We start from the raw sequence: 14,987 nt of genomic DNA, 5'->3' as shown, positions 1-14,987 counted from the left end.
AAAGGCTGACTCTAAAGAACAGCCAGCTGACGAACTTACTGGCCACCGCCCCCCCCCAACCCTTCCTCCTTCCCGCATCGCCCTGCCGCTGCTCTTTGTTTTGTAGGGATGGCATCATGGCACCCGCGCAACTTAAAGCAATAAACGCTTATCAATGAGATCATAAGGATAGCAGTCTGAAGCCAACGAAGATCAAGAGCGAAAAAACAGCATTCAGCCTGCTTTCCATACTCACGTGTGGCCGGTCTAATTTTAGTGGCAAACCAAACTGCAAACCGTTCTGTAGTTTTGGACTCCAGCGTGACGCACACCTTGGAGTTATCGGAAGTTCACTGTCGCGCTACAACCACTAGTTTAAGAAAGCCACCGCCAGCACGAACGAACCAGGTAAACGGCACCCAATTCGAACTTTCTTTACCGGAATCGATCTGCGCATCAATTAACAACTTTTTTTATGCCTGTAGCCCCATGCGTCATCCCGTAAATGGATGCCAGCACGGGGCACGTACTGCCCGCCACTCATCCAAAACTACCTCAGGCTGGCCCCCCAACATCGCACTGTTATTTTCCAATGAAAGATGAACAAGCACTGTTAGATAAAAATGGCACGCAAAAACACATCCAAATCAGTGGCCCACTGCGCTCCTGCCCCCACAGCAACTTAGGCAGCAACACAGTAACTTGTAGCATCACCACTTGCTTCAGCACCACAGACAAGATGCAGCCACTTATTTTCCCGGCACGTCCATGTCTGCTGTGGCTATACCCAACCATTTTCTTGCACCCACGCATATTTGCGAACACAGGCCTTTCCTGCTTCACAGAATAGAACCTGTTTTGCTTCTTAGAATTTCCTTAAGGGTTAGCCTGCCCGATTTTTGATACTCTTGCATGAGAATGAATGCCACAGCCACTTCACTCTATGGGTAGCAGGACAGGGCACGCAGAGAATCGTGTCACGTGCAAATGCACACCTTTTGCAACTCCTTGCCCTTGAGTGCCAGGTTACTGGCGTCGCTCGTGCTCAATTTGTGGATGAGGTTTTTCTTCTCCCTGAAGGTAGCCTCCTGGTGCCCTGTCCCAGCGGCCTCAGCACCGGGAGACATCAGCGGTGACGCCAAGCCATTGCCGCCTCCTTCTGATGCCAAGCTCTCATTCTCAGAATCCTCGTGAGTGCTCCTGGGTTTCAGAAAAGTGCCGCAGGCTCAGGGTGCGGCAACACTTTCAAGGTTTGCGAGTGTAAAATGCTCTTCCTGTAAAGGTGGATTCACCCTTAGCAGGAGCCATTCACGCATGGACCAGGCATCACTTGATGTCCCACTCTGTGAGGTCTGCGCCTGACTCACGTACGAAGAAAATCCCCACACATGCCTAACTCAATCACAGCCCCTGCCTCCAACCTTCACCTCTGCAGGCGGCGGTAAGCAGATTAGGCAAGCACACAGTCTTTTCCCATGCTAAATTCACCAACATTGCAGGCCGAGCATGAGCCTCGCAAAGCGGAAGTTGAACATCACATGACGCCTGGTCCACAGTGGTCCACAGGCCAATGGTCCGTCATTTGAATCCACCTTATACCCCTGCCACACAGCAAATTTAATGTCAATTCCACTGTAAGACATTCGTTCAAAATGACTGCTGCCACACGAGAGTTTGCTGCTCCATGTGCATGCAAGTGCAGTGAAGGTGTGAACAGTGACATAGAAGTGCGCCCATGTCATTTGTCGTAGCAGCTGTCCGTAAATAAAGCGGCTGCAATAACTTCAAGGTGCAGTCGTTGGAAATCACCTTCACGCAACTTCATGTCCACCGCAAGGTCCACCACATGCTTGCCGCTCGGGTGCTGGCTTGAATTTGGCTTGGCTTGTGATGGCTAGTCATGTTCAATAAATGGGTGCCAATATGCAAACAGGCTGCCTACTAAGCAATCAGAAGTACAGTAAAGATTAAAGTAAAGAAAGCTGCATTCACTCAACTTTGACAAATTTCGAAGCGCACACTAACAAATTTTCTCTGCACCACTTTTTGTCCATTGCAAAGTCATCATTTGCGAACATTATTAATTCCGGCTGTGGAACAGTGCGTAAAAAAGATGCCTCTAGATTGAACTACTGTATTTAGATGAAAATGGTGAAAATAGCATTAAATTTCTCATGTGACAGGGGTATTTAGCAGTCTGCTTGAGCATCAATGGCATATTTTTTTCCTAAATGCTTCAAATTATTTTTGTGAGTGGAAGCAAGAACAAGCCTCACTCTTCCGAGTCGAGGGAGCGACGCAGAAGTCGTTCCATCCCTGCAATGCCGTTGGGAAGCAAGGCATCTTTCTGTCCCCGGAAGGCCGCCATCCGGCTCTGCTGCTGACCGCTAGCAAACCTGCATTCCAAGGCAGGCCACATGTTCTCACCAACTCAAGTTTCGAAAGTGAATATACGTATATATCAGCACACAGCAGCATGTAGCTGCTATTCAGTCTCTGAGCTTGCTAGTTCCAGTACAAACTTTATCACTCAATTCTGTACACTGCTTGCTCTAAATGCTGACTCCAGAGAAACCTTTACTCCTACCACTCAAAGATGCAGTGGCGGCACTGTGAAGTGGATATCACACAGAGCACGGGGTTTCACTGAGGTTGCATTTTCAGCCACAGAAGACCCACTGCCATACTGTCATGAAGGCAACCACATAGCAAAAATGAGCAATGAGCAATTAAGAAGGGAAGTAGGCCAGTAGGCCAGTAGGCCAGATAGCACCCCAATAAATGTTCCATGATATAAAGCTAGTCACACCACTCACATGGTACAGTTGAAAGCAGCTGCAACGGAATTCGTGGGACCCGCGAAAAATTTTGCAGAACCAGAACCTTCGGTGTCATGAAATCAGGTCAGAAAACTGACAGATTGAACTGGATAGTTTCTTCCGACATTTTGAAATCAGTGCCGTGGCACGATTTTTCTAGTACTTTGCACATCTCGGACAATGGACATATTCATGTAATAAACGCACCTGATACATTTTATATCAAAATAACATTTTTTTTTCTGCACGCACAATAAAAGTGCCTTTGTTTTTGTTCTGCGAAAATTCGTACTGAGACCATGCTGCCCAGAGGGATTTCGGCACAGACTAGGAACGCATTCGCTCACGTCCCTACATTTTTAAGAGGGGCGGGCCACATGCACCTCAAAATAGATGCTCTACATAACAAGCCAGAAATGCAGTTGCCCCAATTTTTCGAAAATGTTCGCACGTTCGTACACGCGATACGAAAATGCTGGCAGAGCGTCGTTCTGTTGAGACTGCACCCAGAACCACCGTCACACTGTCATTTACACGGCAGTGCGTGTACTAGGTCAGTGCATAGATCCACCAGAAAGAAAAAAATTTAAAAAAAAAACACATTATAATGATGCTTGCCTGCGGCGAAAAAGCAAGACTACAGTGCACCCAGCCAGCATCAGGCTTCTTGCAACAACGTGCCGCCCACCAGCACGTCGAGCAACAGTGGATCGTTGCACACTGCTCCCTCAGTGTCGCTAGGCCTAGCGTGCTCTGCAATGAAGCCTCAGAAAGAGCTCTTTGGAACTAGCCACCACTTATCATAAAATGTTTAACATTTTCACTGCTTTTCGTCAACATGATAATTTTGCATTCAAATCAATGCAGGGCTGAATTTTGCTATGCTATTATCAGCAAAGCCAGCGAAAACACCAAAAACTGCTTTGCCCCGACGGCCATGGTTCATAAGCACGGAGTCCAAGCCATCGGCAAAACTGCCACAGGCAGTTGTGCACTGCATCGCAGGGAGTGTTAGCAACTCTACTGAAAGTGAAAACTGGCGTTTTGGTGAAAACTAATGAGCATACAAGCATATTATAGATGCGAAAAAAAAAATCAGCCGCTTGCTTAGAAAGAATTCGCTGCAGCGGAACTTCCCTCTGAAAATTGTTCACTGTGGAGGGAAATCATTGCATTGCCTTGTATGGTTTGCTGACGGGGGAACAGAAAAACTTTGCTGAGGCAGAAATTTCACTGTAGCGGCATCCGATGTTGCGGGGCTGCTCCCCATTTAACTGACTGGCACAAAAGACAAGAACGAAAATAAATAGAGACAGATGGGCACCAAATGCAGTGTATGAGCATACTTCTTACATCTGTATTCAAAACAGGACTGGGCATGACCACTCTAAAAATGTGCACTGGGCCTCTCCATTACCTCCTCCTGAACAGGTAGCCTCGGCAGGCAGCCTGGAATGCCACAATGGAGTGGTGCAGCAGGTGCACCCTACGAGAGTCCCTGTAGCGCCGCCAGCTCCGCTGCACCACAATGGCCGCCTCGTGCTGTGCCCTCTCCAGTGCCAGCCGCCTTCGCAAGAGGTAGCCCCTTGCATGACACTGCACACGGACAGGAAGAAGTCAGCACGAGTGTCCAGTGGCAACACTGTTACAAACGTAGTCTCTTGTAGACCCATTAGCTCGTACTTGAGCTTTAACAGCTGAAGATAAGCCTTCCTGGACGCTCAATCTTGCTTCCCTTTCCCTCATAAGCACCTGAAAGGCAAAACTCTGCTCTGTTCTTTTCACATGTAAGCATTAGGCACAGTTTCTTTTTTTTTTTTTTAATAATTCAAACTAGAAAGGGAAAGGAAGTTTGTTCGACTCGTGAAATATGAATTAAGGGGAAGCTGGTCTAATACACATGATGTTTACAGGACCGAAAGATCAGTTCCACTATACTAAACTAGACTGAAACTAAATTTCACTCTGGCTAGAACTATTCTTAACGTGTTAGGTATGTCATAAGACTAATCTTGACAAAGTTCTACGCTTGTTATAAAACTTTTACTGTTGTTAGAAGAGTTAGAAAGCTCAGAAGCTGCTATACTGGGTGAAAAGCTCTGCACCAGAAGACGCATGCACCTGCCGGCATGTCATGCAGTTGTGCAACTAACCGAACATAATGCAGGACAGCAAAACAGAGTTCTCCTTAAGGTGGGCCCATTGGGAGTGAATGGACTGCAGGTGGCATGGAGTGAATGGCTGAGGGCTGAAGTGCTTGACAGTCCTAGCTTTGGTACTGAGGCAAAGTTTTTCGAAATTTCAGGCACCATTGCCATGGCGCAACGCTGTGTAGCTGACAGGGGCATAAATATGTATGCTGCACACACATACCGCACATGAACATGCCCGCCACATTCATTTCAGGAGTACAGTAAAGAGTGAACAATGCATTGTATATGAAGATCTGCTTTTTCTCATATGGTGCTTGTGGGGTCCTTGCATGATTTGGCAAGGTTGAATCAAAAGTCTGCATTGTCCGAGGCGATTTAAGCTAAAAAAAATGGAATTTTCACAAAACCTGCACCAGCAGCATCCTCTCTCATCAGTGACAGATGGACCAAAGCAGACAATGCGAAACAAAAAGCACTCCACATTCGTGGGCATTTGCTCACAGTGCTGTAAATTCATGCAACTGTTGTTCACGTCACTCACAGTACACACTTGTTATGCATTCCTGCTCGCTGTGGTTTCTAAGAGCAGTAGCAAAGTGCCGAAACACTGCCACTATGGGGCAGAGTGCTAGTGAGTGCTCCTGTTCACGCGTCTTTTCTGGCACTTGGTAATGGCCACACCTCACGGAGTTTAATGTTTCAAAAACTGCAGTTGTTGTGAGCAATTCCCGACACACTCGCCTCCACTATGAATGCCATCTCTAGTTTTTAGGTCTCTCTGTTGACATATTACTAGAAAAAAAAAGACTTTTTACAGAGTGAAAAATATTTTTGCAGTTGATCTTTCAGCGAGTCCGAATCAGCAAGGTACATACCACTGCACAAGAAAATTGGTGATTTGTTGTTTGAAACTGCAGTAGAATCTCAAAGAGGGAAAATTCAGAGGGTTTCTGCTCCACGCAGACTTATATTTGGCACATGCAGCAACCCTCATTGACCCCATTATCCTCAGAATCACAAATATCAAGCACATACTTTTCACATGCCACACTGCCTAAACCCCACCTCACCTTAGACACCAGTTGTCAAACGCACTGTCAAAGCTTGCCTTACTGCTACCGCCAAAACCTCTAACTTGCTATGGTCGTGGCTCCCACATTCATATCATTCATAGTGGTGCAAAAAAGTGTTCAGAACATCTTAAATTTTGCACACTGTACGCAATGTATTTTGGCTAGCGAGCTTTGCTGATTTGTATCACACCAAAATTCCTATAATTCAACAAAATGTTGCTAAGATTCCACTGTTTTAGTTCCAGGCCACTGAAGCTAAGTCTGAAGATGCCTTTGTTTCCTCGGACTTTAAAGCCCAATGGCAACATGTAACACTCTTTTCCTTATAATTTTTTCGCCATAGCCTTGATGCTTTCTCACAACACACTTTTCAACAATGCGGAAGAGCACAAGCCCAACACAAAATTACGCTTGCCTATTCATGGATACTAGTGGCACCACAGGAAAAGAGGCAATGAAATACTAATAAGAAAGCAGACTAGATCTGGACTTGCCAGATGGTCGAAATTTCCGGAGCCCTTCACTACGACGTCCCTCATAGCCCGAGTTGCTTTGGGACGTTAAACCCCTATAAACCAAACTAGGTACCTGTAGTCTGATGACCGCAGCACGTAGCATACGGAAGTGCCTACGCTGTAGCCACGCCCTGATGTAGCGTTGCACCGTGATGATGCGCTGAAGGATCTGCAGGTGCAGCAGCTCATCCAGCTTCAGCTTCTCACTCTCACGCAGAAACACCTGCATCAACATGCAGGGCACACAGGCACATTAACACTTGTCATGAGACGTTACGCACTGATGACACTATCAACCGTAGCCTCATATTCTCTGCCCCATCACTGGACTGGCTCACACCTGAGTCAATAAATGCTACAAATGCCCCAAATACAGCATGTAACATATAGGTCTACCACCACTGTTAGCGACTTCTAATGTTACTCACTACTCCACTCACAGTTCACTCCCTGTTGGGGCTGAACTGCTTTCTATAGTCAGTCTGACTTGGCTGATTTGACAATTTACACATTCAACATCAGGCAACATTAGACAAATGCTAACACTTGCACTCCTCAAAGAGCAGTCCTAAAGTGTTTTCAGGCTTGGCGCGAGGGTAAAGCGGTAGCATATCACAACAAAACAGCAAATGATGACAAGCATAGAGTTTCTTACTATTACCTAGAGGGAAAGCTGGCAACCCGTCTATGGGAGTTTGCATAGCGACCCCTCAAGACCACTTCAGCCACCATGGGCGCTCAAAGCATCATGGGGCGGTGAGCTACTTGTTGCGGAACTGCAACTTTTGGCCAAAAAATAATAGAAAAATAAAGCTGTTTCATAACTACAAACGTCATAACATTCAATATCTTGTCTAATGATTGCAACAAACGAGCAGAAAAGCATTTAAGTGCAAAGTTTGCCCAAAATAAGAGACGGCTCGTTCTCCTATTGGCCAAGTAATGAACACTATAAAAACTAATATTTCGTAATTAACAGGCGCATTTTTAAAAGTAAATATGTTTTCAAAAAAAATTTTGTTGCTTAGATACTTCAAGAAGTTTTTTAATGGCATTTTGGAAAAGTGAAACCTTTTATTGGCGTCGTGTGTCTATGCGTTTCTACTACTACGGTTTTTGCACACTGCGTTCGCGCGAAAGTCGTCTGCGCACACACGAACAGCGTTTTCGGAATGAAACATCTCAGTAGTGCCACTCCATATTCTCGAAAAACTACAACTGTTCCGCAACAAGTAGCTCACCGCCCCATGATGCTTTGAGCGTCCATGGTGGCTGAAGGGCAGCGCCGCCAGCTTTCCCTCTAGGTAATAGTAAGAAACTCTATGATGACAAGAGAAGATAGAAGACCCTTGCCTTGGTCTTCCCCATCTGGTAGTTATTGCGGTCGAGGTTGATACGGAGCAGGTAGTCCCGGATGTCGCTCCTTGAGCTGAGGAGCCCACGTGGGAGCAGCACCCTGTAGCGCTGGATGAACTCCTGCTCAAGAAGTGAAACAGGTGTGGGGTCACCGGTAAGCACGCACACCACAGCCACAGGAAACAGAAGGCACTTCACTTCAGATAGGCAATGCTTCTACCTCGAATGGCAGTCGAACGCTGTAGCCAGATTGTCGTATCCGAACAGTCTCCAGCATTCCGGTGTACCTTAGCTGCTGTAGGATGACTCTCTCATCAAAAGAACATGGCACCTGAAAACAATGCAAAGGACGACAGTACCCTCTAATAAGTGCGACAGACCTACTATAAAGTTTACACCAGATGTGAGCACAAAAAAACTGCCTCACTTTAGATCTTTTTATGCGAGTTGACAGACATTAAATGAATGAGGTAAACCAATAATGTAACCATTCAAACACACCTCTGGCATCATGTATTAATCGTACGTTAACACATGCGAAGGGTACAACAATAGATGGCTATAACCTTCCAGACCAAGGAAGATGGTGTATGGACAGTACCAACAGATAAGGCAAGAATGCCTTTCCTCCGCTGACTATTACTGTGGTTCATCATATTCCAAGGCATTTTCATACGCCACAATACTCAAGATTGCCACTTGTCAATTACCTGAACACAGAAAGCAAACCGACTATAATGAAAGGAACAAAAATAATTAAACAAAAAAGAAAAAAAAAACAAGCAGAGCACTGCTACCACGAAGATGTGCTCGAAAATTTCACTGTGGGGACACCGCAGCTGAAAGGAGAAACATTCATACCGCCACAACTGCGGTAATAATGCAGACACTTAAAAAAAACTGCATTAAATGGACATGGCCTCAATGGTAAAAGGCCACTTTCAAAGTTATTAGCAGGTCTTACAAAATGTATTGCAGGGCTTGAATAAAGAAAAATTACATTAGCAGTCAATGGTGCATGGTAGTGAAGGAGGACATAAAGGCTCCTTTGATAAAACTGCGCCACCTAAAATGTTCAGAATACATCCACCACACAATGTGATTAGTCTCCTTCATTTTAATTTCTATTTTTTTGGAACTGGAGGGGACAGAAATCGGGCTCTATTTCTTGGGCTTAAATTTGGGCAGAAATCAAGTCATTAAAAAAAAAATGTGCAATTTAGATTTCTTTTCACATTATTTTTTTCTGCCAAAAGTAATGAATTATTAGCATCCAATCTTTTGTGAGACGTCATGTGCCCTATTTTTTTTTGCTCATTACTTTACACAGAATCTCAAAATGGCAAGCTGCACTAAGAATCTGTTTATCAAATCAGAAATTTCTTTTATTCGCATTTATTAAAATTATGTACAGGCAACGACTGAAAATTTGGACCCCCGATTTTTGAGATATGCTTGATCATTCAGATTTTTTCACGGCACCGTGACATGGCTCACAGAGCCAATGTATAAGTGTGCCTGAACTTTCGGATCCACTGCAACTGACTGCTCGATTTTCAGACCTCGTTAGCACTCGCCACCAGTATCCAAGTCGCTATATAATGTGTACAGTGAAACCTCGTTCATTCAAACCGCAAGAGAGAACAAAAACTTAAATAAACAAAACAAAATTCAAGCTAAAAGGGAGCCTCTTAATTGGCGGGGCTGTTATTCTCCGTGAGTTGGCACATTGTGACTGCATGGTTTCAGATTCGTACCATTCTTGGATGTCGTCCAGAGTACAAACTTAGAACAGTAGTCACAGTTCGCGGAACTCATCTATCCTGAAACTTTCGTCCCGAATACATGAAGAGGTAGCAGCGAAGTGCATCTGAGGCGTACGGTTTCACAGAGGTGGCAGCGCGGAAGAAAAATAATGGTGCATTTCAAAGCAAGGTCAGCGTAACCACGGCAAAATGCACTGCAAACCTGACTTTCTGAACACTCTTCAAGTGTTCCCAATACAAAGGCAGTGCCATACAGTGGAGCCACATGACAGCCAGTGAAGCAGCAACAGCAAGAGGGCTTACCTTGCCAGCATTTGATTTGATGCAGCGGACAAAAAATGGATTGGCCTGACTGAGGGCCTCCATTAGGTGGCTCAGAGATACCTGCAAGAAAGATACATGTTGGCTGCACACTATGGACTAAGAACAACCTCAGGCAAGTCTAACTCACTAAGCAATACACACGAGTGAGACTAGGCAAGTGAACAACAACTTCTGTCACACAGTGCTCACTGCTAAAGCAACAGCTCGCCTTATAACATCTACTCCAAGGGTATCTCAGTAGACCTCTCGCCCTTAGTTTACTCAGGCCACATCACTTACAACTGCTAATAGCAAATCACAAACTAATGCAAATACCCACAGACGGGTAAGCTCTATGCTCTTGAAATGCAGCTATGGGCTATGCATTAACCCTTTGAGGGTCGAATTATTTTGAAGAAAACTTTCCCAGGTGGTCAAATTACTTTATGCGGATCTTGAATCTACAAAATGTATATAATCGAGAATAAATAGTAAAAAAAAAATAGGAACAGTACTTTGGTGACAGCATCGCTCACAACTGGAAAATGTTAATAGAATTTCACGAGCGACGGTGATAAACAAGCTAAGAGCAGCACCAATAAAGATAGAAATCAACTTCCGCCGCCTCTGCAAGAGAGTGCCCAAAAAGAGAAAACACGTTTCGCGCGACTCCGTTGCGATCCCGCGGCGGAATCAAAACCGCGTAGGCGCTTTGCCGCAGAGAGCGAGAATACCTCGCGAGCAACAGTGATAAGCAAGCTAAGAGCAGCGCCAATAAAGATAGAAATCAACTTCGGCAGCCCCTGCAAGATAGTGCTGACAAAAGGAAAACTCAAATTTCGCGCGACTCCGTTGCGATCACGCGGCGAAGCCAAAACTACAAAAGGGGTGTTGCCGCAGTCTGTGCCGCCGCGCTAAAGCTAGACTTAAGTTCTGCTTATCTCCGTAAGAAGGCAGCACAAAATTCAAACACTTCTTGTAAGTCCTAAGAGGTGGCAGCACCCCCCAGTGAGCACGCATTGTTATTTTGGCGCAAAATTTCAAACGGAAGATCGAAACCGTACCAGTACGGCAAAGACCTTGCGGGACAGAAAACCGCCGCCGTACATTTACGGCAAAAACCTTCAAAGGGTTAAACAAATGGCCTCCAGGGCAAATGCTGGAAAAAAAAAAAAAATTGGCCGTCGATAATGCTTCTCCGTAAAGCGATTTTTGAGCGCAGCTTCTACGGTATTTCAACCATAGGCGACCACAGACAGAACACGCAGTGCTGAACAGAGGCGAACATGTGTTTACGCTTTGGCAGCATGCACAGCGATCCGCCACCACTGAGCTATTACTGAGCCCTTCTTCAGGGAATCCTCACTGGAAACATTTGCGAATGACATTACAGCTTTAGTCACACGACAACAATGCAAGCAAGGATGTCAACTCAGCTAATGTCATTCGTCGGAAATTACATTAAATTCAGGCCTGACAGGGGTTTAATGCAGTTGCTTGGAATTCAGTGGGTTCTGTAGCATAATTCAGTGCCTTATTCGCCATCCCCACTCTTCTCCTCCAGATTCCGTATGTTCCGAGGGACTGATCATCAATTGCTCGTGTAGCTGCTCACGTAACACACCAAATTACACTACTTACTCTTACACTAAACCATTTAACACACGGCATCACGTATCACCATTCGATTAAAAGTGGTCACAAACGAGAAAAGGATGATTCTGCACATGCTAATTAAAACAGCACAGCAAAATGCCACGGGCACCGGCTGGCGCAGCTACCTTTCAACATTATATAATTTCAATAAGGAGTCTGTTGAGACAGATTGGGAGAAGAGAGAAGAGAAAATCGCTGCATGCCGAAGGCGCTAGCGCATTAATCAAGTCGTCGACACATGTGTATGATCTGTATAGTCCTGTAAAAGAAACCAAGCACGCAATTCCTGGAAGTGGGTGGTGACACCAAGAAATCGAGCAGGCACCGCAGCTCGCGTCAAGCTACGTTTGCCTCCCCCTGACATCTCGGGAGAGCTCGTAACATCTTGAACTGTAGGTCCGCGTGTGCCGCTTTGCCAAGCTGGCGGGGAGAGGAAGATCAAGGCCATGAGCTGAGACGTGCTAGTGAGAGCCCAAGCTTGCTCCAGAACAATCTTTTTCTCTTTTTTTTTTTTTGCCGGGGGTCGCCATGATGTGACCTGCCTTTGCGCTACCACTTTCCTCCTCGCGCTCCCTTCGCTATCACTGTCTTTCGTCCTCCTCTGTGCTCTGCATTTGCTCTCTTTTATCCTCCAATGTGCTCATTCACTCAGTAACTCCACGGCGATCGGTGAGGCATGTCACTCAATGCAGGAACGAGTACCTAAGAGTTGCACTAAAAAAAAAATTGAACTCTGAATCGGTCTGGCATTTGTATTTTCAACAGGCTGCCAAAAAATACGATAAGTCAACTGTCTTGTTCTTGTTAGAGCAGTAACTATCACTGCAGACTTCTTTAACCCTATCACAGTTGGTCAGACCGTCATGAGCATTTAAATACAAAATGTGATTCTTTGTAGTAGTTTGTCTCCCTTACAAATACCTGAGCACGTGATGCTTCTGATATTGCATGCCTCATTTTATACGCTCGAAGTCTTAGGTTGCAATATTGAAGCATATTTACTAAAGGTGCCTCAAGTTTTATGTGTCTTTACGACAACACATCACTACAACTACAACTGCAACTACAACTGTGTTGTGCACATCACGTGTTTGCAGGCACAACGAAAACCTGCAAGGGCTTGCGCCGAAGCATTGGTGGCGCGGACAGCTCCTGCTACTGCGCCAGCAGGCAGCTAATGCCTGCTACAACATGCTCTGGAGGCTCCGCCAGCCAAGTTTGCAGCTCCCCACGTGCGGGCGGCTTATTTTGCTTCTCTAGCAAGTTTACATCGCACTGCCACTCGCTGTGGGCCGACTTCTACCTCCGAGAAATGACGTAAGCCCGGAGCTCCGAGTTCAAATTAACCGTTGTGGATACCGACATGTTTGAATTATCAGGAGTTTTCCGCCACTGAAATGCACAGGGCTACACCAGGACCCAGGCATCAGTTCGAATTAACCGAGTTCAATTTAAAAGAGTTTTTACTGTACTTTATACGACCGCTGCTGAGAAGCTCACCTGAAACTGAGCTGTGACTGTGGGTGGCTTTCTGCCTGTGCGCTGGGGGTGAGGGTGTGTCCTCCCAACAACTGTTTTCACACTCTGCAAGTTCTTCAGCCCCTAAGAAACAAGAACACGTACATGTGTCACTGCAGCGCCATCAAGAATGCACCTGAAGTGCAGGCAATAACAACATCACTAAAACCTCAGCACTTAGAGAAAAAGTTTAATGCCTCACCTTCTCAACTCTGTTACGTGACCTAGTATTCTTGTTTTTCCTGCACAAAAATAAACCAAGAGCAGCAACCCCATCAGAGTTAAAGTAGACACTGGCCTACGCAACAATGAAACCAGGTACCCCAAGTGATTGCCCACAATTTTCCAACATATCATACCCTACATGTGAGTACTGGCATCTACACACACACAAACACAAAAAAAGAGAGGCCACAAATCCAACGTACATCATGATTTGGTTTGCTCTCTCGAGAACACTGGCCTCACTGGCGCAGAGGTGAGTGTTTCCGCGGTGCACAGGGCAAGAAGTGGCTGCAATGTTGCCAGGACAAACACCCGTGCCAAGAGATGACCTCCTCGATGAGACTTGGTTGTTACTGCAAAACAGTTGCGTTGCACGAAACAGCTGAATGTGCAAAACCACACGTCGTGCTACAAAGCAAAACTGCACCTTAATAAAATGAAAGAATCGAAAGCACCAAGAATATGCTCTGATAGAAAGCTCACTTCAGATATCCATCGCTTGAGTGCCTTCCCTTGTATGTTGAAGTTGGCCTCTTGGAGCCGGAGTTGGGACGTCCTGGAAGGTAAAATATGCAATTATAGAATGTGCATTTAAACATGAATATAAGAAGTACGCTATCTAGTGCACTTAAGCTGCATAAATGCTGCTAAAGGCCACTAACGGTAGGAGCTGTGAGGATAAATTCCTCTAGATTTTGGCAGACAAATGACCATCACCCCGATTTCATAGTTAAACATGCCTCCTGACAAATACATGCGTACCACACATCAAAAGCAACATGCAACAACCGCCGACAACTGCGCATACACACTAGTGTGCAGTCATATATGTGAGTGCATTTACTTCATGTGAAATTAGGGTGGTTTTGTACAGCACTTGCGTTGCATCTGTCACAAAAGAACTACACAGAAAACAACTGTGCCTACCCCTGCCACCTTGCTCCCTGAAACTAGCTGCTTAAGGTGGGATGCGGCTTTTGAATTGCAAAAAATGGAAAAAAAATCAATTTTTTGACAATTGTTGTAAACAGGAAGTACTCTAAAAAAAAAAACTGTTTCGTGGCCCTTGGTGGCACTGCATATAGGTGAAGTGTTCAAACAACCGGCGTTTCTCTGTTTCGTTTTTTTTTTTTTTCACTAGATGTTCACCTCGTGGACAAGACTGTCCACTTCAAGACTGTCTGATCTTTTTTGATCCTGTTTGTTTTGCTGCACTCCTAGGGTCATACTACAGGTTAAGACATCCTTTCCTTGTCAAACTTATGAATGGTAAATTTCTTATACAAAATTTTCTTTCAAGTCTAGATATGCCCAAGGACACTGCATCGCAAAAATATGAAACTGAAAATTCTAAGCGTGTCTTAAACTGTAGCATTCCTGCAGAAATGCAACAAACATTGAACCAGCCTTGCACCATATACTGTTAGCTCTGCAGGCTTATCGCAAGATTCAGGGGGCAAGTAATAGCAGAAAGCAAAGTTCTCAGGATATAACAGTGAAATTTTGTGAGACTAGTCAGAACATTATTTCTGTTACGCTGAAAAAATGCCATGTAAATCTGTCAAGAAACCAACGTTTTTACTGAAAGCCACGTTCCCCCCCTCTTCCTTCCTTCCTTCCTTAA

At 45.2% G+C, this 14,987-nt stretch overlaps 1 protein-coding gene and 1 long non-coding RNA gene across 7 annotated transcripts in view; one reads left to right on the top strand and one right to left on the bottom strand.

The window, feature by feature from the left end:
- Positions 1-6,077, top strand: part of LOC149341797 (uncharacterized) — a 52,669-nt gene extending 46,592 nt beyond the window's left edge. Inside the window, exons 3-4 of the long non-coding RNA XR_016282965.1 lie at positions 1,060-1,169; positions 4,230-6,077. This is a non-coding gene — a long non-coding RNA (uncharacterized LOC149341797). The remainder of the gene's footprint in view (positions 1-1,059; positions 1,170-4,229) is intronic.
- Positions 1-14,987, bottom strand: part of LOC149341796 (unconventional myosin-IXb-like) — a 73,874-nt gene that overhangs the window by 30,345 nt on the left and 28,542 nt on the right. For 4 of the 6 annotated variants that reach the window (XM_089543988.1, XM_089543991.1, XM_089543992.1 and 1 more), the window contains exons 16-26: positions 13,847-13,919; positions 13,567-13,716; positions 13,341-13,380; positions 13,121-13,222; positions 9,965-10,045; positions 8,116-8,226; positions 7,893-8,018; positions 6,613-6,762; positions 4,216-4,394; positions 2,256-2,375; positions 975-1,179 (exon numbers count right to left, since the gene is read on the bottom strand). In XM_089543988.1, the coding sequence (XP_089400114.1) occupies positions 975-1,179; positions 2,256-2,375; positions 4,216-4,394; positions 6,613-6,762; positions 7,893-8,018; positions 8,116-8,226; positions 9,965-10,045; positions 13,121-13,222; positions 13,341-13,380; positions 13,567-13,716; positions 13,847-13,919 (1,337 nt within the window). The remainder of the gene's footprint in view (positions 1-974; positions 1,180-2,255; positions 2,376-4,215; positions 4,395-6,612; positions 6,763-7,892; positions 8,019-8,115; positions 8,227-9,964; positions 10,046-13,120; positions 13,223-13,340; positions 13,381-13,566; positions 13,717-13,846; positions 13,920-14,987) is intronic. The other 2 variants (XM_089543990.1, XM_089543993.1) reach the window with 2 other exon arrangements.

Source organism: Amblyomma mixtum, chromosome 5 (genome assembly GCF_055824585.1).
Source record: "Amblyomma mixtum isolate Tamu chromosome 5, ASM5582458v1, whole genome shotgun sequence".
Taxonomy (NCBI): Eukaryota; Metazoa; Arthropoda; class Arachnida; order Ixodida; family Ixodidae; genus Amblyomma; species Amblyomma mixtum.
Note: the sequence above shows the minus strand (reverse complement) of the source record. Positions and strands in the feature narration are given on the sequence as shown.